At 34.6% G+C, this 20,078-nt stretch overlaps 2 protein-coding genes across 5 annotated transcripts; one reads left to right on the plus strand and one right to left on the minus strand.

The window, feature by feature from the left end:
* Window positions 1-4,483: 4,483 nt before the first annotated feature.
* Window positions 4,484-7,505, minus strand: LOC147278979 (calmodulin-binding protein-like protein). Its single transcript, XM_086251977.1, has 2 exons — window positions 7,444-7,505; window positions 4,484-6,114 (listed from the first exon to the last, which is right to left on the minus strand). The coding sequence occupies exon 2, from the start codon at window positions 6,032-6,034 to the stop codon at window positions 4,511-4,513; it is 1,524 nt and encodes a 507-aa protein (XP_086108103.1). The 5' UTR covers window positions 6,035-6,114; window positions 7,444-7,505; the 3' UTR covers window positions 4,484-4,510.
* Window positions 7,506-13,462: 5,957 nt separating this feature from the next.
* On the plus strand, window positions 13,463-18,298 carry LOC147278980 (uncharacterized). Of its 4 annotated transcripts, none has more exons than XM_086252489.1 (6): window positions 13,463-13,676; window positions 15,667-16,864; window positions 17,005-17,055; window positions 17,137-17,235; window positions 17,496-17,660; window positions 17,983-18,298. In XM_086252489.1, the coding sequence occupies exons 2-6, from the start codon at window positions 15,692-15,694 to the stop codon at window positions 18,148-18,150; spliced, it is 1,656 nt and encodes a 551-aa protein (XP_086108615.1). In that variant the 5' UTR covers window positions 13,463-13,676; window positions 15,667-15,691; the 3' UTR covers window positions 18,151-18,298. The 4 variants fall into 4 exon arrangements, with proteins under 4 accessions (XP_086108615.1, XP_086108614.1, XP_086108616.1 ...); XM_086252488.1 differs by having other exon boundaries at window positions 13,463-13,672; XM_086252490.1 differs by having other exon boundaries at window positions 13,674-13,813.
* The last annotated feature ends 1,780 nt before the right edge of the window (window positions 18,299-20,078 follow it).

Genomic DNA, 20,078 nt, shown 5'->3' on the forward strand with positions numbered 1-20,078 from the left:
TTACGTTGCAAGTTACAACTATTTGTTTTGGGTTTTTTTTTCATATTTTGTATTTAAATTTTGACTATTGTCTTAACGTGGTACTTAAATTTTTATTTGTCTTAATTGAGTAACTAAACTTTTATTTCGTGTCTAATAGGTAGGGCTGGGTTGGTTTGACCGAAAAACCGAGACCGTACCCGAAACCGTTCCAACCGATGCCGAAAATAACCGTACCGGAAAAAAACCGTACCGAGATATCGGTTTGCCAACCGAACCGGTATGTTCGGTTCCGGTTTAGGTTCTCAGATCTTAGAACCGTCGGTTTACCGAACCGAACCGAATATATATAACATTTAATTTAAATATTAAATTTTATACATTTTTATACCCTAAAATACCTTTCTATAATACATTTATATACATTTCTATAATTTATATAAAAAATATATAAATTTATAAACCCTAAACCCTTTATATACCCTAAACCCCATAATTAATAATTTATATAATAAATTTCTATATAAAAACTAATTAAAAATACCTTAAACTAATATTATACTATATCCTAAACAATTTATACCATATAACTATAAATTGAATACTAAACTCTATATCCTATTCCTATATCCCATACCCTAGACCCTATTGTGTATTTTTAAATTTTTAAATCATATATCTTATAAGGCTTATTATATCCTATACCGATATAATTAATAATAATTCAATAATTTATAGTTGGTATATAGCTAATAACTATAGTCTATAGAAATGTTTAGTATGGTGTAATATGATAATAGTCTATAACTAATAATTATAGTCTATATAAATGTTTAGGGTATAGAAATGTATTATATAAAGTATGTTTTATGTAAATTATAAAACATATGTAATACAAAGTAAAAAATCCAAACCCTAAACCCCACCCAAACCCCAAACCAAACCCCAAAATACCCTAATGTATAAATTTAATGTATAATATTAGAATATGGTATATCACTATATGTTATACCCTATATACCCTAAGGTTTAGGATATGGTATAATATTAAGATTTAGGGTATTTTAATTAGTTTTTATATAGAAATGTATTTTATAAATGAAAAAATTTATAATTTATAAATTTATAAATTAGATGTTTTATATAAATTATAAAAATGTATTATATAAAAAGATATTTTAGGGTATAAAAATGTATTTTATATATAAATATATTTAGTAAAAACTCCAAACCCTAACCCCAAACCCCAAACCCCAAAACACTAAACCCCCAAAATAGAAATTAACTCTATTTCTCTCCATGGCTTAAAAAAAAAAAAATCTCAATATCTCTCATTTATCTTTCCTCTCCCTCGATGCTCTCAAGTCTCATCCCTCTCATCCCTCTGTACTCACGCCGAGCATTGACCGGCGAAATTGCCATCGTCCGGCCTTGGGTGGCGACGGGACCACCCCAGAAAATCTTCCCCTTGTCTCCTCTCTCTCCCCGAAAATCTTCCCCTTGTCTCCTCTCTCTCCCCCTATCCTCAAATCACCCAAAGATTCCGAAAACCCAAAACCCAGTCAAGGCCGGTCGTCTTCTCCGACAACTCTGCGATTCCGGCGTCGTCGTGACTCGTGGTTGGTACCCAGAGCCTTCTCTTGTCGGCTTGAGTCTTTCGGTGTATTTGGATTGTTCGTCCGACCACCGTAGGTGGCAGATCGAAGGCTTAAAAGGTTGCTAGTTTCCCTGCCAATTTTCCGGCGAACTGGTATGTTCTTGATCCTCTCATCAGACCACCGCTCAACCCACCACCATTTCGGTTAAATGCCCATACCGAGCCGAGCCGAGCCGAAATGCCGGTCCAACCGAGTGCCGGTTTACCGACATTCCGGTACCGGTCTCGGTAACCAAAATGGCCAACCGAGGGGGGTTCGGTCGGTACACGGTTTGAGGTTTTCGGTTCGGTAACCGTACCGAACCCACCCCTACTAATAGGTACTGAAATGAATTTATGTTAAAATTATTAACAAAAATTAGGGACAATATAGTCACTAAAATTTTTAATTATTTTCTTTATATATTTAAAATTATAAAAAAAAAAACAAAAAAAAAAAAACAAAAAATTATAATTAAAATATAATATTTTTTTTCAAGTCACCATATTGTCTCTAACTTTTGTTAACAATTTTAACATAAATTCATATGGGTATCTATTAGACACAAAATAAAAATTTAAGTACTTAATTTGGACAAATAAAAATTTAAATACCACATTAAAATAAGAGTCAAAATTTAAGTACTAAGTATGAAAAAGTTTTTAGCCCATTTAGTCATTCTTCGTATTTGTGGTAATCTTTCTATTATTAAAAAATAAAATAAATGTGAGAGTTCGGGATACAATTACTGCCCCAAAACACAGTTTGGTCTGTTTTGTTTCCGCGTTTCCGTGCTTTTTGGTCAACACAAGAAACACGAAAGCGAAAAACACAAGATATTAAAAAGCAGAACATGAGCAGCGTGCACTTATTTCCCAACCCAAAAGCATAAGTTTTTGCAAATTGAAGAACTGAAGAGGACTGACATAAAACTTGGAAGGGGTGTATGAGTGAGGTTAACATATATAAGGAGCAAACATGTTAGTGATTTAAATGTTTCATTAGACTAAACTTGGGGTTTTATAATTTTTCCAATCCAATTGAGAAGGACAAGAGTTGAACTCAGATGTGTAATTTGTTTGCTTGTTTTTATAATATCCCTCCTATCCCCAAAGTAACTAGTCGTGCGAAGAAGGGGTTTTTTTTTTTTTTTGGTAAGTAAAGAAGGGTATTTTCAAGTGCAATTCACTTTTGCTATTTACCTTGAAAATTAGAGCCGTTACAAGTTTACACCAACTTAGGCTTAGCCGCTTAGCCAACACATAAACTTCAAATTCTCGCAGTGCAAAACTTAGGTAGCAAGTAATGGGCCCCATGACAAAAGAAAAAACAAACTTAGGTACATTCTTCAACCTATCACCCAAGGAAAAAACAAAAGAACCATGTTATTCAGCTTTATAACAAAAACTTGACAACTATTTCGTCAATAAGAACACATCTCTGTCACACTGCCCACCACCCTCTCCCTTCTCTTCCCTGAAACTCATATCAGTCATATGTAAATTAAATAGCTGTAAGCCCTCCATAAAAATTAAAAAAATAGCTGTAAGCCCTGTAACCTTCATGTTCAAACACGCCAATCATTGCTAATCCCAACACGCTTTCTACTTTCTAGTGAACCACATAGACCCAGTTCCTTGTTCAAGAATCTAATGCACTCATACATGTCTATAAAAAGCCTCTCACCCAATGACACACCCCATATGCTTGATTTTTTTGCACCAGTTTCACTCTACAACAGCATCAAATGGGTAGACAGAGTTTTTCACTTGTAAGCCACCTCAAGAGGGCAGTGAAGAAAATGAATCTCATTTTACTTGGCTTTAAACTAAACCAATGGCGCTTGGCTTCAATCATTGGTGGTGCCCATTCTAAAAGGCAGAGGCGGTTGAGTTTTAATGACAGATTGGGTTTGTGCTGCTGCATTGGAGATGATAAGTCTGATGAGAATTACTCTCATTTGAGAAGGGTTCAAAGCACAATTACTAGTCATGCTTCTGATGATGGTGAAGATAATATTGATCGAAGGGCTGACATTTTCATTGCCAATTTTCGTCGTCAGCTGAGATTAGAGAGACAAGTTTCTTTGGAGCTCAGATACTGCAGAGGGAATAGTTTTTAGAGGCTTATGAAGAGACTTCTTCTTCTTGTTATTGTTTAATTTGAACTTCATTTTGGTTCAAATGTGGTGGATGGTCAATTGGGCATGGTTCTGGGTTGATAAAGAACCAATTAGGATGATTTGAGAGGTCACGGTGGCCTGGCTGGCCTCTTTCTGGACACCAAGGAAATATCTTACATATGGCAATAAATTCATGATCACTTGTATATTTTTATTTTTTTTCTTGTTGGGATTCAGATTTTTTTATTGCCAATTTAATTATCATGGAGTTCTCATCAAAGAAGTTGAATTTACTTTACTACTTTTCCAAAATAATAAAATTGCTGGTTTTTGCAGGCAATATATATTATGAATTGAAGCTGTATATGCAATTGCTCAGTTCTGTTTTGAACCCTCTCATTAGGTCTAGCATTTGGTCTTAATGATTCATTTGAGATTATAAAATACAGTAAATAAATAAGTCCCATGTTGCACTCCTGCACTGTTGTGCAGAGTTACTCGTGGAAGTAGAGATAAGTATTTTACCGCTAGAGCTGGAAACTTTCATAAAGAAAAGTAATAGAAAGAGTACATAATTAATGTACAGATTATCATATGCTTTAACATTAATTAGACAGGTACAATATCAACAAATTTCAGTAGGGAAAAAAAAAAAAAAACTCAAGGACACCCTCCCACTGTATATATCAATGTACATATATATCTGTGTGTGTGTGTTAGTGTACTGACTCTGCTGACTCTGATTTGTAAAAGAACACTATATATGGTTGTTTCATTTGGATTCATAATCTATGACAGTCTCAAATGCCCCAACCAAAGCTTTCACCTTGTTCTTCCTCTTCTCCAAAAGCTTGTTTGCAGTCTCTTCAATCACATCATTGTATGCAGCAGGAGCAGCCTCCTTCTTATTCCCTTGTGACCCACCTGCTGCAGAAACTTGTGGCTTTGGTGCTGCCTCTGTTGCCTCCTCTGTTTTTGTCTCTGCTTTTGATTCCTCTGCCTTTGCTTCTTCAACCCCACCATCCACATGATCTTCCACTTCCTTGTCATCCACTGCCTTTGCTTCTTCTTCAACACCACCATTATTAATGTCTTCTTCATGACCACTACTCTCTTTCCCTTCATCTTCTTTCACCTCATCTTTTGAAGTTTCCTCACTAACTCCCAAACCCTCTTCTGGGTTTTGATTCTCAGAACCCTCATGACTCTCACTGCTTTTTTCCTCTTTGTTCTGATTCTCCCCCCCTACATTTTGATGACCATCACCAGCCTTCTCTTCTTGGGTTGATATTACATTCCCAGTACTTTCTTCATTTCTGTCATTCACATTTTCCTTCAATTCCTCTGCTGCATTAACACTGGAAATTTCACTGTGCACTTCACTGGGCTTGTTGAGCTTCTCATCCTCACCACTGTTAGCTTGATCACCATCCACACCATGATCAACATGCCCATTATAGTCTTCAACTTTTGGGTCAGGAAGAACAACTTTCTGATCCTCCTCACACTCAATCTTTGCCACCTCCTCAACCTCCTGGTGATCCAAAGACTCTATAGCTTCCAAATTAGCTTCAAGGTTAAGTGTTTGTGTTATGTCCTGACTCTTTGGAGCCCTTCTTGTTGAATTAGCAGAAACCCCACTACCCTGACTTCCCTTCTTAACAGAGCTAGCAACCGAGCTCGAGCTCTTCTTCAATTTCTCACTCTTTGCATACAAAGGCTGTGGCTTTGCACCTTTACTAATGGGTTTAGGAGTACCACTGCTACTACTTGAGCTCTTGGGAGCTGAAAAAGAAACAGATCTGAGAGGTGGATCTCTTTTTCCTGGGGAGGTCAGGGCCTTGTGTAGCCTTGAAGGAGATGGTGGCTTGTCAAAAGATCTTCTTCTGTTTACACTAGGCTTATTAGAGTTTCCTGGGGAGGTCAGGGCCTTGTGTTGTCTTGAAGGAGATGGTGGCTTGTCAAAAGATCTTCTTCTGTTTACACTAGGCTTATTAGAGTCTTGATCTGCAGGGCCATGTTTCTTGGTGGTGAAGGACTTGGAAGAAGAAGAAGATGAGGAAGAAGACGGTTCATGGCGTGAGGCGCTTAGAGTAGGCCTGAGATAGTTTGGGGCTTGTTTTGGTGTTGATGAGGAGGTTGAAGAAGGTTTGTGGTGATCAGAGGGTGTGGTTGTGGTGGAGGATGGCTTGGTGGGTCTTTTAGTGGTGGTAGTGTTTGAATGTGTTGATGATGTGGTGGTCTTCTTCTCCTTCCCTGGAGTAGTAGTACTGCTTTCTCTAGCCTTTGTTGCCATATATGATGTATATGATGTTGGATTAATTGGCTGATCAACTGCTGATGAGAAATTTCAAATGCTACCTACTACCTATCTCCCTGCATATTATCTAAAGAAATCATATGAGCTAAAATGAAGAATGTAAGAATTATGCATGTTTATCTAGCATGCTTAAAATTAATAAAGAACTAGGACTTTCAAATTTAGCAGCTATGCCTCTCATAACTATCATGTATACCAACTTCATAGTCTGACATGTTATATAATAGTTGTGCTAATATATTAAATATTTTAGTATTTTGAGAGATGTGAGTAAAAGAGTAGTTTATTCATAATACGTAAAAGAGTAGTGTATTCATAATACTTTTCGAAGGTGGATAAGCACAAATGTGAACGGAATAAATTCTCTGTAACAATATTAGGAGGTATTGTAGGATAACCTACATTCAAGCATAATTCCTTCAAATCAGTAATTTAGGTTGTCCTTAATGATGCGTTTGCACTCGCTATCTTGGCTTCGAGTAATGGATGTATAAACACATTTTTGGTGTGTATGAACACAAATGTGGACCAACTCTACATTCAGATACCATTTCTTCAAACCATTAATTTACATTATCTTGCAAAACAATATGAATGGGTACGTATGCTAATGCATGGAAGATGATGGGAAGTGGGCCAAGTGGCCCAGTACATCAATTTGCATGTTAGTGCAATTTATTATTATGAATTTATGATGCGCACAGTAAATATGCAGTTCTAGGCTTCTGGTTGGCCCAGGTATGGACCAAATCCTGCTGTGTATCAATTTAAGAATCTGAAGGACTGAATTAAGCCCAAATTCTTATCAAATTGAATGGCTTAGCACAAATTTTGAATTAGTCCAACTTGGGCCTGTATGCATAGAACACCAATGGGGCTAGATTCAGATGGGTCCCATCTCCCCCATGAGTAAGAGAAAGTTATTCCTTCTAGACTACCAAAAGTAAAATCAAGTGGGTCTAATCCTAATATATTTTTGTTTTAATTGTATTTAGGTCATGATGTTTATGATCTAACCTAGGGGTTATCGTTTTTGTTGTCACCTTGCTGATTCAAGTCCTCTCAGGTTGTTCTATATGGAAGCATTGCATGTTTATCCCCTACACAAGTAACTGAAAATCTTTTTGATGCCCAAGTAATTAAGTAACTAAAAATCTTTGCAGCAATACAACTGTCCATAGAAATGCAAACAAAAAAGACAAAAATTGAAAATTGACAACATTCAGAAATTCTTCAGAATATATGTTATATATGTTACTCATGTATGCTTCATCCATACTTAAGAATAAAAAAGAAAAAAAAAACCAAAAAAGAATGTATTGATGAAAGAGTAGATTTGCAGGAACAAAAAGAAAGAAAGAAAGAAAAGGAGGGAGATAACGTACCTTGATGGAAGCAAATTAAAATTCAAGGAATTAAGAGTGAATTATTTTAAGGTAAGAAATGGAATGGAAGATGAATATATGAAGAGAGAGAGAGAGAGAGAGAGAGAAATTGGTTGCGATTGGAAGAGAAATGAGGGTTTGCAGGAAACTGAAAAAAATAAAATAAAAGAAGCGCGAGAATTACGTGCGCACAACTCAAAACATGTGGTGTTAATTACGCGGAGATACAACTGATCAAACCGGGTGGTGTTGGTGGTGGCAATCACGGTTAGTTGGAGGCTATGAAGTCAAATCAATCATCTAATTTTGTGATCATATATGTGTGCCAAAGGTTGACCTTTTCAATGTCTTTGTTATTTAATATTTTTTGAACTCCATCTTGGTTATATCGTAACATTTCTATTAGCTTCTTTGGAATATGATAAAATGTAGGCGGCAAAAATATATCACAAATTGGTGGGTTTGGATCCATCATTTTTTGATACAAATATGAATATCACATGATCCGAAAAATACAAATTATAAATGCCGAGTTAATTTAAAAAATCTATAGCACGATTATAGCATAATAAACACATTTAGTTTTATATGAAAAAATGAGTAACTTTACTCATTTTTTTAATAGAACCATGTATATCGATCATATGCTCTAAATCCCATATAGCAAATTTTTTTATTTCCACTCCCACTCATGATAAATTATTGTTTGTGATCGTCACACCAAATAATTTTTTTGACTTGATGAGGTACTGTTACGTAATTCACTTAAATAATAATACGTGTATAATAAAAAATATCTAGCTAAAACCCTAAACTCTAAACAATACCCTCAAAAATTATACATGTATTATAAATTAAGTGACTTGATAACACAGCGTGAACATACCCTATGATATTACAATCACATACAATAATTTTTTTCAGCTACTTATGCTCCCCCTAACCCATTCTCCCCCATTCTAGCCTTCATCTTCTATATCTTTATAACTTTTTCTTTCCTTCATTTTCTCCCCTTTATCTTCAAACCGCACAAACCAATCAATGAATGAATATGTTTGGTTTGGTACGTTAACCATATGGTTCATGCAATTTTAGTTTGGAAAAAATTGATCGATCAAATTCACTAATTGGTTCGATTTTGGGTTTCGGACAAAAATTTAACTAATCTAGACCATGTCCACCCTTTAGATCGTTTCTTAACTAAATTGTTTATTAGAATCTAAGAATTATAATGTCTTTTTGGGTTTTACTAGAGGAGAAACTCTTGGATTTCTAATGCATGATTCAGATTAAAAACCAAGGATTACAGAGTTAAGGAGAGAAACCAAATTTAATCTTTGTATATGTTGGGTATGTTTCATTAATTATTGCATTGACTGATTGACACAATAAAGAATGAAAAAAGAAAAGGGGTTTTCGTTTAGTTCTTGATATTGATGAGACATTCGAAAGTTAATTGAAACAATATCATCACAATTCAATTCATATTATGAGAATTTCGATTAAACCATTAAAATTTGAAATTAAGTTGATTCATTTTGATTTTCCTATATCACCTTCTTGAATTGATTACTGACTTAAATGAGAAACCTGTATATACTAAATGAATCAAACACCAAAAAAAATATACTATATGCATCATCAAAGTCAAGAATATACCATACTTCTTAACTTTGTAATGTACAAAGTAAAACTCAGATTCAAATAAATAAATAAATAAAACTACGACCCAAGATTAAAATGTTAAAAAAAATAAAAATAGAGAACTTATGACCCATTTTAGCTCCAATTAATATTATGATGATCACCCGTTTGATGAAAATCCAACTTTTTTTTTTTTTTGGTGGAAATGAAAATCCAACTTTTAATATAAGTATATATGCTGCTGGAAGTGGAAACAAGCAAACACGCACATTCTGGCTCCCTTCCCACTTCGTCACCATCTTCACATTGAAGGAAAAGATATATTCACCTATTTATAATTCTAAGTTCATGGCAGTTTCTTTGTATGTGTGTCTTTTTCTTTTTTATTTTGGTTGGGTTGGAAGTCAAAGTACTTCGAACTTGGAAAGGGGTTTTTCTTTCATTTTATTTTTCTTTACTTGTATTTTGGATAAGACTATAAGAGTGCTGGTCGGTTAGATATTGTTTATCGGTTCCAAACTTAATTAAAATGTGACTACGTACATATGTGTACTTAATTAAGTATTAAATTAATCAAGATTAGGTGCAAGCCGAAGAGGACAAGAGCCAACATTGGCTCACCACCTAGCAACATGTAAAAGATGTTTGTGGGAATAAAGACTAATGGGGCAGTCCGACCACATCAGCTGTGCGACTATTCAAGGAAATGTCTGAACCTTTTCTTTTAGTTTTAATAATTATATCTTTTTTAAATATTAATTAATATTTATCATTAAAATATGTGTCGACACGCTTGAGTAGATGGTTACACAATTGATATAATCTAACTATCCCACCGAAAATTTTAGTATATAGTTTGATGGGGGCTTTGGTTAGTTCCATGACACTTTGTCCATAACAAACATCATATAAAAAAGCATATGATGTGGCCCTAACTATGTAGTGGCATAAAGCATTAAGCCAATTGCTGTACATTAGGCTTTAATTTATTTCTTAGAATTAATTTTAATTTGCTTGGCCAGAGCTATTTGCTTATAGTTATGGGGATTTATATAATTAATTAATGTGCAATTGTACAGACATGTAGTCCCAACTGTGCCATAGCTAGCTTTTCTTTCTGCAGCCTATATCACTTAATTAACTCATAAAATTATGTTAATCACTAACACAAAAGAAGAGGGAACATAAAGTTACATCACAACTAGTGGTGGGTACGAGCTAATCATCATCATCTCTCCATCCTACATCTGGCAAATTAATATGCAGCTACTCAAACTTTTATGACTTTTTCTTGTATACAAATTAAATAAATACAGTTTTTCATTTTCGAAAAATAATTCAGGGATACCATTGAGAAACATGCAGAATTGATATATTGTTTGGTAAAACAGTGCTTCTTCAAATATACGATAAAGATGAAGTCTCTTGAAATTTGCAAATATGCCCTTATCTCAATCCTTCTTTTAAAATAATATTTACGCTACAAGTTATATAATTTTTTATTTAATAAAAAAAACTCATGCAGGGCATGCATATATATATATCACGAGAAAGCAAACGTAACATTACAGTAAAGATATATAATTTATTAATTTGTAAATCGACATGCATAGCAAAGAAAGAGACTTAGTAGATTAGAGCAAACTTCTTTTTCACCATCATCATTATCTTATTATTTTTTATATTTTGTTTTACTTTTATTAATATTATTAATTTTATTTTTAATGATGATGGATGAGATCATGAGAGAAAGATACAATGGAAAGCACATGAAAGACGTGCAGGGAAATCATACCCACAATATGTACTTCCATGTTGCTTTATGTGGTGCGATCGTTGTCATTGTACCAAAATAAAATAAAATAATTACCCAAAAATAAAAAACGACTAGATAATAAATAAAAATCTGAAATTGTGTGAAAATAGTTTCATGTTTGGGTTTCGAAGGGTCTTTAATTTCTAAATGGAGTGTACAGATCTTCAAGATTTAGGTTTGCTATCGACTCTCTGATTCAATCCTTTTGGGCCTTTGATATTGAAAACTCTAATTTTAATTTTTACGGAAAGCTTCTTTTCTAATAAACTATAATTATTATTATGCGAAATAAGATAACACTATTTGCACTCGTATGCGCACTCTTATATAGGGATCAAGTTTTCAATATGGTGTAGGCTAATGTGAACTAGAGTAGATCGGGTAGGCTAAGATGAGTTGAAGTGGACTAAGGGCCAGTTTGGTATTGTTGTGAGAAAAAACAGCTGTGAAGTAAAACAGTTGTGAAGTAAAGTCAGCTGTAAAGTAAAGTAGTTGAGTGTTTGGTAAACTATGTTTTCAAAAGTGTTGTGAGTGTAAAAAATAATATCAAAGTGTTTGGTAAATGTTAATATAAAAATGCTGTGACTGTGTATAATTACTAAAATGGACATAATGCTGAAAGTGCATTTTACTTATTTGTTTGGTAAAAATAAAATGTTTTTTTACTTGTTTTTGAAATTTTTGACTACAAATTTTTATTAGCATTAATTTTTCTAAGAACAACATTATTAAATAAGTATGCGTATTATTTTTTTAAGTATATTATAATTTTAATCGTATAAATAAAATATCATAATTAATTATCACAATATAAAATATAATTAATAATAGACATATTTTTTAATTTAAAATAAACAAATAAAAATTATAGAAATCAATGAGGGTATTATAGATAAAATAAAATATTTATTGTTGCTGTGAGTCACTGCAGTTTTCAAAAACACCTAGAAACCTGCTTTCTGTTTTTGCTGTGGGGAGTTGAGAATTGTGGGGAAAAACAGTTTTTTATTTTTTTAACAAACACCAAAACTGTTGTAGGTGATTGAGAATTATCATCCACAGCAACTTTTGGGTTCTCCACCGCAATCCCAAACGGGGTCTAAGTACGTTAGGGTGAATTAGGGTTAATATTATCTTAATGACATATTTACTAATTCGTAATCGAAATTCAATTCCTCTAGAATAGGAGTTGGATTCCAATTCTTACTCTATGAGAATAAAAACACAAGTGGGGTCCACTTGATATCAAAGATTCTATTCCTTATTTTGGAGGAATAGAATTTTTGGGTGGGGGGTGATATTCTGATTCCTTATTTTGAAAGAATTCAATTTTTTTTTCCTATTATACCGTCATATTATTAATTAGCATATAAATAATTTATTTAGAAAAGAACACTTTAGTAATCAAATACTCACATGATATTATTTCTACTCTAATTTCAAATAGTTTAATAAACAGCTTCAATGAGAATTTAATTTCTCTTTAATTTAATTTTTCTTAATCCGATTACAGATTAGTAAACATTCATAAGAAAGTTATTAAAAAAATTGCATGAATTGCAACCCATGCAGCCCTTAACATAGATTCATTCATACTCTCGTATAGGAGGGGAGCGATGTTTCTTTTATCAAATATGTTTTAGCGTTTTTTCTATTTAGAATCACGCTACAGATATAGGCTTCGATTGATTGGCAGTTGAAATTTTTTCCATTATCTAGAAATTGATACAGGTTCATTGCTTAAAGTTTAGTTTTTTTAACTCTTGAATTTGGATGGAAACTCGAAATTTGAAAGTTAAAATATAAAATCTGAGTTGTAATGAATTCTGCATCATAAGTAAATAATCATGTCGAAAATAAAAATAGGAAAATATACAATCGGTCAAAGTTTTAGCTTTTAGTAGTTAAAATTCTACAACGTGGATCGTAGTCGTGGAGTCCAGAACTTTTATTCAATCAGCCTCATATGTTGATCGACCAACACTAAGTCTGGAATTATAGCTTCTAGATCTTTTCAGAAAGAAAAAAAAAAAAGACTTTGATTTATTTTGTTTCCGGTACAAATAATGGTTTTAAATTTTAATTCACTAAAAAGAATAATGATCTTAATTTTGGATTAACAAAAAAAGAAGAAAACATTCTTATTTTTTTATATTAAAGCCATTATTAATTTCGATAATTAAGAAAAAGAGCAACAGAAGAAAATATAATAGTAAGAGGGTAAGTTGGACTTGGTTGTGGCTGTGTGGGTTAATGTAAAATTGTTAATGTTAATGCTAACAACATTCGCAACTTCGCAAGTGCCATCATCTTTTCCTTGCAGTCCACAAAAAGTGCCTATTAGACCATGACGTCACACTCCTCCAGATCCGTCGATCCCCGACCCTCTAGGATCCGACGTCTCACATCCCACCCAACTGACTTTCCCATTAGGACGGCACTACTTTGGTCTTTGGTTGTTGTTTGTGACTTGGTTCTACTTAAGCTTCCAAAGCAGGAAAAGAGAAAATCCCAACCCCACCCCCCCCCAAAAAAAAAAAAAAGAGCAAAAATGAAACCGAGTCCGTTTTGACAGAGGACTTCTCTAGGCCTTCTTTGGATGATTGCATCAATCAGAGACTCTGAGACGTTTTGGCCTCTCTCTCTCTCTCTCTCTCTCTCTCTCTCTCTCTCTCTAAGGGAAGAGCCTCTCTTTGTCTCTCTAAAGTCTAAAAAGCTTCACCTTTTCGCTTCTGGGTTCCAAAGGAAGAAGAAGAACAAGGAGAAGAAGTAGGTAGAACCGAGAATTATCAACCTTGCTTTTTTCGGACGCCTCTATATCCAAATTCAATCATTGTTTAATTATATTGGGTTTCTTCTATTTTTTGAATATGGGTTCTCTTTGATTATCAATTTTGGTATATATGATAGGTGGGTTTTCTTCTTCATCATCATCTTCTTCTTTTTTTGGGCACCTTCGCTATGTTTTCATTTTAAAAAAAGAAAAATTTTGAGTTGATATTTTCACAACCTTCTCGTCTGGCAAAGACTGGTCTTGTTTCTGTGAATTTTCCGTCTGGTTTCTCGGAATAAGTCTTACAAATTCTACGTTTTTTTCCCCTCTTATCACTTTTTGTTGAATTCTGATCGATGAATTTTTTTTTACCTGCTAGTTTCTCTTTATCATCAATCAGTAATTTAAGTCCAAAAGTGAAATTCTGTTTGACTGTTTGGGTTGTTGGAATATATATGGAGGAGAAAAAATGATAACTTTCTTTTTCTCCTTTTCAATGGTTTTTATTTTTGAGAAAATTCAGCTTTTTTTTTTTTTGCAAGCCCTTAAATCACGGGGAGAGAGTCTTTTGTAAAAATAGAAATTCAGTAGTAACATTGTGTGGAGAATATATTTCAAGAAAAAGCGTTCTCTCAAAACATAGAGACCCACTTTTTTGGGATGATGTATGATTATATGGGCATGTGGCCATCTGGGTCCTTTTTTTACTCCGTAATTTGTTCCTTTTTATGTTTTGACGAAATCAAAATATGGGGTTCTCTTTCCTATCACAAAAAGATTACTGGGTTGTCTTTGTAGGAATGATTCAGCTTATGGTAGCAGACGTCTTGGTATGCTTATTGTGCTTTGTTAATCCTTCTTCACGAGTTTATCATACTCCAATCTAATTATCATTGCATGTTACAGCCTTATTCATCCCTTTTCTGCATGTTACAGCTTTTTGATCGGTTCTTCTGTATGCTGCATAGAACTTTTGCTCATGTTGATACTTGTTGTATTGCTAGTGCTCTGAGTTCTGCAATTGATTTGTATAAGTTGGGACTTAGGAAAGATAAATTCTCAATAATGGGCATAACATCTATAAATTATTGTGGGGTAGACATTAGTACTGATAACATATTTCAAAATAGTAATCAAACACAGTTAATCGTGTATGATGTAATAATGCGTATACAAATATTTCTGGTAAGCTAATTAATATATGTTACAATGGCAATGAAATCTATGTCTGAAGTTCAGCAGATGTCTTTTTTTTTTTTTTTGTAAAGAAAAGTTGTAGACCTTTATAATTGATTTATTCTAGATGAAAGCAATTTTGATAGCAGCTTTATCAGAATAGAAGTAGGGGTGTGTTTTTGGCTAATGTAATTTACAACAACTACGAAACTGCTTAGTGGGTTATTACTTCCATCAGATAAAATGGATCAATATTTCTGGCATCCAGTTTTGTTTGTCATCAAAGGATCTTGATGCACCCCTTCCATGTCCCCTGTATTCTTAGAATTTAATAAGATACTTGAAATTTAAACTTTAATTGTATAAGGATTCCAAGTTCAGTTTATTTATGCTAGGGATTTTCCCTTCCCTCCTATTTTGTGGGTTTACATTCGATAATATGTTCCATTTCATTATCAATGACTCCATGTGTGATTCATTTAGGTGTGAATCTTTTTTGTATATAATTTTTTCTTACATTTGAAACTTTGCATCTACACATGAAACATATTGTCTACATATGAAACATATTGTTCTGTTTAAATCTGTACTTTAGCCTTTAGGACTCAGTTATGAAACGTCTGCAATCTTCTTGTTTCCTTGTTTTTTTTTCCCTTTTAAAGGAAATTACCAATTATCAGTACTAAGGGTTCTTTGAATGCTACATGATAAGTCGTCTTTCACTAACAATATGTATGAGAACTTGGAAGTTTTGTATCATTTTCTTGGAAAATAACTTGGATGATTTTAAATATTTATGTTACTGTTATTACAGAATTGAAGGACACAAATAACCATACATGGATGAGTATTCTGGTAAAAGAGCTATTGATGGACTTGTCTCTAAAAAGGGATCTGGTCTTGTTTTGAGAGAAACCCCAAACAGAGACCGCAATACTCAGCTCTGCAGCCGACTGGGATGCAGTGGAAGATTGAACTCTGTGAAAGGTGCTCAAATTGAAAAGGCCAAATCTTCAAGGCCTGCATTCCGCCCTTCTTCAAGTGGGAAAGAGATTATTGGAAGTTCCTCTAGGTCTTGCATTTCTGTTGGCAACACAAGAAAATCCATTACAGAACCTTGCAAAAAGCTATCTTCTAATTTAGAAACAGATTCATCTGAAACCAGTAGTGTTCAGGATGATCCAGAAGTTTCAGAACTCGCTCCCCCACCTGGAAAGATTCAAAGAGGGCTTCACCCTGAAGCTAAAAGTGCTGAACCTAGCGAGGTCACCTTGATGGATGTTGGAAGCTCTGATGGAGCACCAAATACAAGATCTCGGAGGAATTTCAGTCAGAGATCTGGACTGCGCAACCAAGATAACTCAGTGGGTTCTTCTGTTTCTGTGGGATCTAAAAACACCAACCAGACAACACGGGCTAGCACAACCAGGAATGGCTTAAAAAATCTAAGATGCAATTCAATATCTGATGTTATCCCATCCAGTTGTTCATCATCAGATTCAAACCTCAATAGGAGGGAGACCGTGAAGAAAAGAATTTCTGAAGGAGAAAGCAGCTCTGCTGCTAGGGGGAAGAAGATGAATGGGTCATCATCAGGACAAAACTCCAATTCTAGCCATGGCATCTCAATTTCTGATTCAAGAAGAGCTAGAAATATGCCTCTTAACAGGGATAATGGTGTTGCATCAGTTAGGGCTCGGAGAACGGGCAATGGTCACACGAGGGCAAGGCTTTCTAATCAAGTAACTGGAAACAATTCATCAGCTAATGGATCCCCTGTAGTTGGCCAACATATGTCTCAACCTGAAATGTTTATCGACTTGAATGCTTCTAGTTCATCACAACAGTCATCTGCTGAAGCTCCTTTAATTCGGCCAAATTCGTATAGTCGACCAGGTGGTAGCAGTGGGAATTTACATAGCATTATGCGAGCTGGTAATGATGGTGGCTTTTCCCGCTCTCTAATGAATCACAATGGTCTGCGGCGCTACAACATGGATGGGATTGCAGAGGTACTATACTTTAAAAATGTACATTTCTGTGGTATTATTCATGTTCAAGGTTTTTCCTTGTTGCCTTGGGTTGAGATTCACAAAGAACTAATATAGTTTGCTTTCATTCTATAATTTGTTTGTTTAATAAAATTGTGTAGGTATTACTGGCACTTGAGAGGATTGAAAATGATGAAGAACTAACATTTGAGGTAGTTAATTATTGAGGGGTTTTTTTTTTTTTTTCACTCAATTGATTGCTTGTTTTTCAACTGTTATTTCTCATATTGCAGCAAATACTTGTCCTGGAGACCAATTTGTTCCTGAATGGCCTAAACTTCTATGATCAGCATAGAGACATGAGACTGGATATTGATAACATGTCATATGAGGTTTGCTATTATTGTTATTGCACTGCGATTCAGTTTAGATAGAAATTATCCATATTGTCTCTCGTTGTTCCCTTTTGTTTCAATAATATCCTGGCTTAGTCCTAATGCATCTAGACCTTTTGTTATCATCAATGCCTCTGTAATAAATCAATTCGAAGAATCCACTAATGGTGGGTTCAGAATAACATGATTCGGGGCAACTTTCTTTTTATCTTCAGCTGTTCTTTACAGTTTACAGCATCTCACTACTTTGATGGCAGGAATTATTAGCTCTAGAAGAGAGGATGGGTACTGTAAGCACAGCATTGCCAGAAGAAGCATTGTCAGATTGCCTTAAGAAAAGCATCTATCAGTTTACACCTCCAGAAGATGCATCCATAGGCTGTGATGGGAAAAAGGATGATGTCAAATGCAGTATCTGCCAGGTCATTTTCCCATAGCTATGATGTTTTTTTTTTTGGTGCAAAAACAATCATTTGCTTGTAAATATAACTAGCAGCACATCTGGGCCTTGTTTAGTGGTTTTTCACCCTAAACCTGCACCAGCCCAAGTCAATTCCTTGGTTTAACTTGGAAATTAGAACTAGCTCAACATGCTTCCAAATGTTATTTAACATCGCGTGAAGTTCGGAGTGGATATCATCAGATATACTTCCCCAAAACTGATTTATTTTGTTATTGGGTTGCACCACTTGGATCTGATTCCTTATATATAGAGAGTAATAGTTTTTGGTCTGTCTTTTACAGGAAGAGTATGTAGCTGGAGATGAAGTTGGGAGGTTGAAGTGTGAGCATAGTTTTCATGTGGTCTGCGTAAACCAGTGGCTGCGGCTTAAGAATTGGTGCCCTATATGCAAGGCAGCGGTGGCACCCTCACCCTCACCCTCACCATCACCACCACAACCCTCCCCATAATTTAATTAATAAACCCTTTGGAGGAAAGACCTTCCTTCCTCATTGTACAAACTTGCTGCGCTTCTTCCTTTTTAGTTCTTAACCCTTTTTATGTACATATCAATTCTCTTTCATCTCCTCAACCAATAAACCCATGCTGTTGGTGCTACAGCGGGAATCTGCATGCACTTCTGGAACTGTGAATACATACAAAGTGGTGCTGTTCTTTCAAATAAGTTTCCTTTTCTTTTACTTTCAGAAAAAAAAAAAAAAAAAAAGGTGATTACATTCTTGTTTGATGGTTAATTGGAGCCTTAGGGTATCTTTGGCAGATTGCATGTTGCCATGGGATTTTTGTCAAGATAAAGAATTGCCATTTATTTTTCAACTGGTTTTTTTCTTATTCATGGAAGTGGGAGGGTGAGAATCAAGCTCTCCCGTGGTGTCGGGTTAAGCGTTCTACTATGGGAGCTAAGCTACCACTATTTCACTCTCTTTGGCGTCCTGTCAATTTCAAAGACAGTTCGTTGAAGTTTGTCTAGAACTACAACTGCTATTGGATATTGATCTTGGACAAATTTTCAAAGTGGGGTTGTAAAATCAGTGTTTAAAGCTCCTTGAGGTTGGTCTAAGTTGTTAAGGATAACAGGAAAATGAGTTAGGATTAAGTTAAGTTAAAGGGTGCAAGTAACCCTTGATTGCATTGGCAATATGAATCTATGATTTTCCTTCACGTATATTTTGTTTGCTGCTGATTGCCGTTTTGTATAGTTTTAATTAAAAAACATTTGCATTCCTCGTTTTCCTATGATGATGGATGTTCTAAAAGACATGTTAGGTTGTAGTATCAAGGTTTTCAAATTGAGTGGCAACTCTCCTTCAACTTCATGAAGATGGCAGTTGCTCCCTGCTCCAGGACAAATTTTTAGATACAACTGTTGTATATAAATTTTCTCATTTAGGGGTTGAGTGTAAGAGATCCATCGGTTGTACTCAATTTGTTGTACTTCACCGTGTCGTGCAAGCATTTTATAAAGTCAAAAGACAATACTTTATCTACCAATATGTATGAAATGTCAAATGTTGTTAACTTGTTAGTTGTTACATAAGAAAAGGTAGTACCGTATTAATAATATTATTTATTCGACCAAAACAATTATTTAAAATGAAAGGACTATATGATAATCTTAAATTTCTCACTTTCTACCTTCTCTTAAAACTTTCTAGAATATGCTAATTTAAAACAACCAAACCCTTGGCCAAAAAAACAAACAACCAAACCAACATGGATACCCCAGACTCCAACATGGTCGCATATCGTACTTTGTATGTGCAAGATGTAAAAGTGTAAAATACATGCATGTTCATGCACAACCACATGGAGGAAAGCATGAGTTCAACAGCGCATCCCTGGTTGGACCTAAATTTGATGATTGAACCATCCAATGCCTATTACCAAAAAAGGAAAATGGACTCACAAACATTTGTGGGTCCACGTTATGGCACCTGCTCTACAGTAGAATTACTCCTAACAAACTCCCCTTTCCCTTAAAAAAAAAAAAAAAAAAAAAAAAACCTGAGTTGCAAAGACTTTTAAAATTGGTCCTTAATCATGACACGTATCATCTTTTAATTGAATTGTTATGTCTTTTAGAATTAGGGTGTGATGATGTCCGGTCCATATATGGCTTGTGATAATAGTTTCCAATCAACCATGGTAATATGTATTGTCAAATGAAGCCGTCTCAGACAGGTTTTTCCACTCCAGCACAAGCAGTGGTGTAGGATATTAAATAATGCTAACTATGTTGTCCCATGGCCATGAAACAACCATGAAGACCGGTAGCATATCACCAGTTGATGACTGCATATGTATGTTGATACACGTGTATGTTGCCCCACACAGAATGACAACAGTTCCAAAGACAACATCCAAACAGTCACATCAG

The sequence above is a fragment of the Dryas octopetala genome, chromosome 7, assembly GCF_963921425.1.
Source record: "Dryas octopetala chromosome 7, drDryOcto1.1, whole genome shotgun sequence".
Classification (NCBI taxonomy): Eukaryota; Viridiplantae; Streptophyta; class Magnoliopsida; order Rosales; family Rosaceae; genus Dryas; species Dryas octopetala.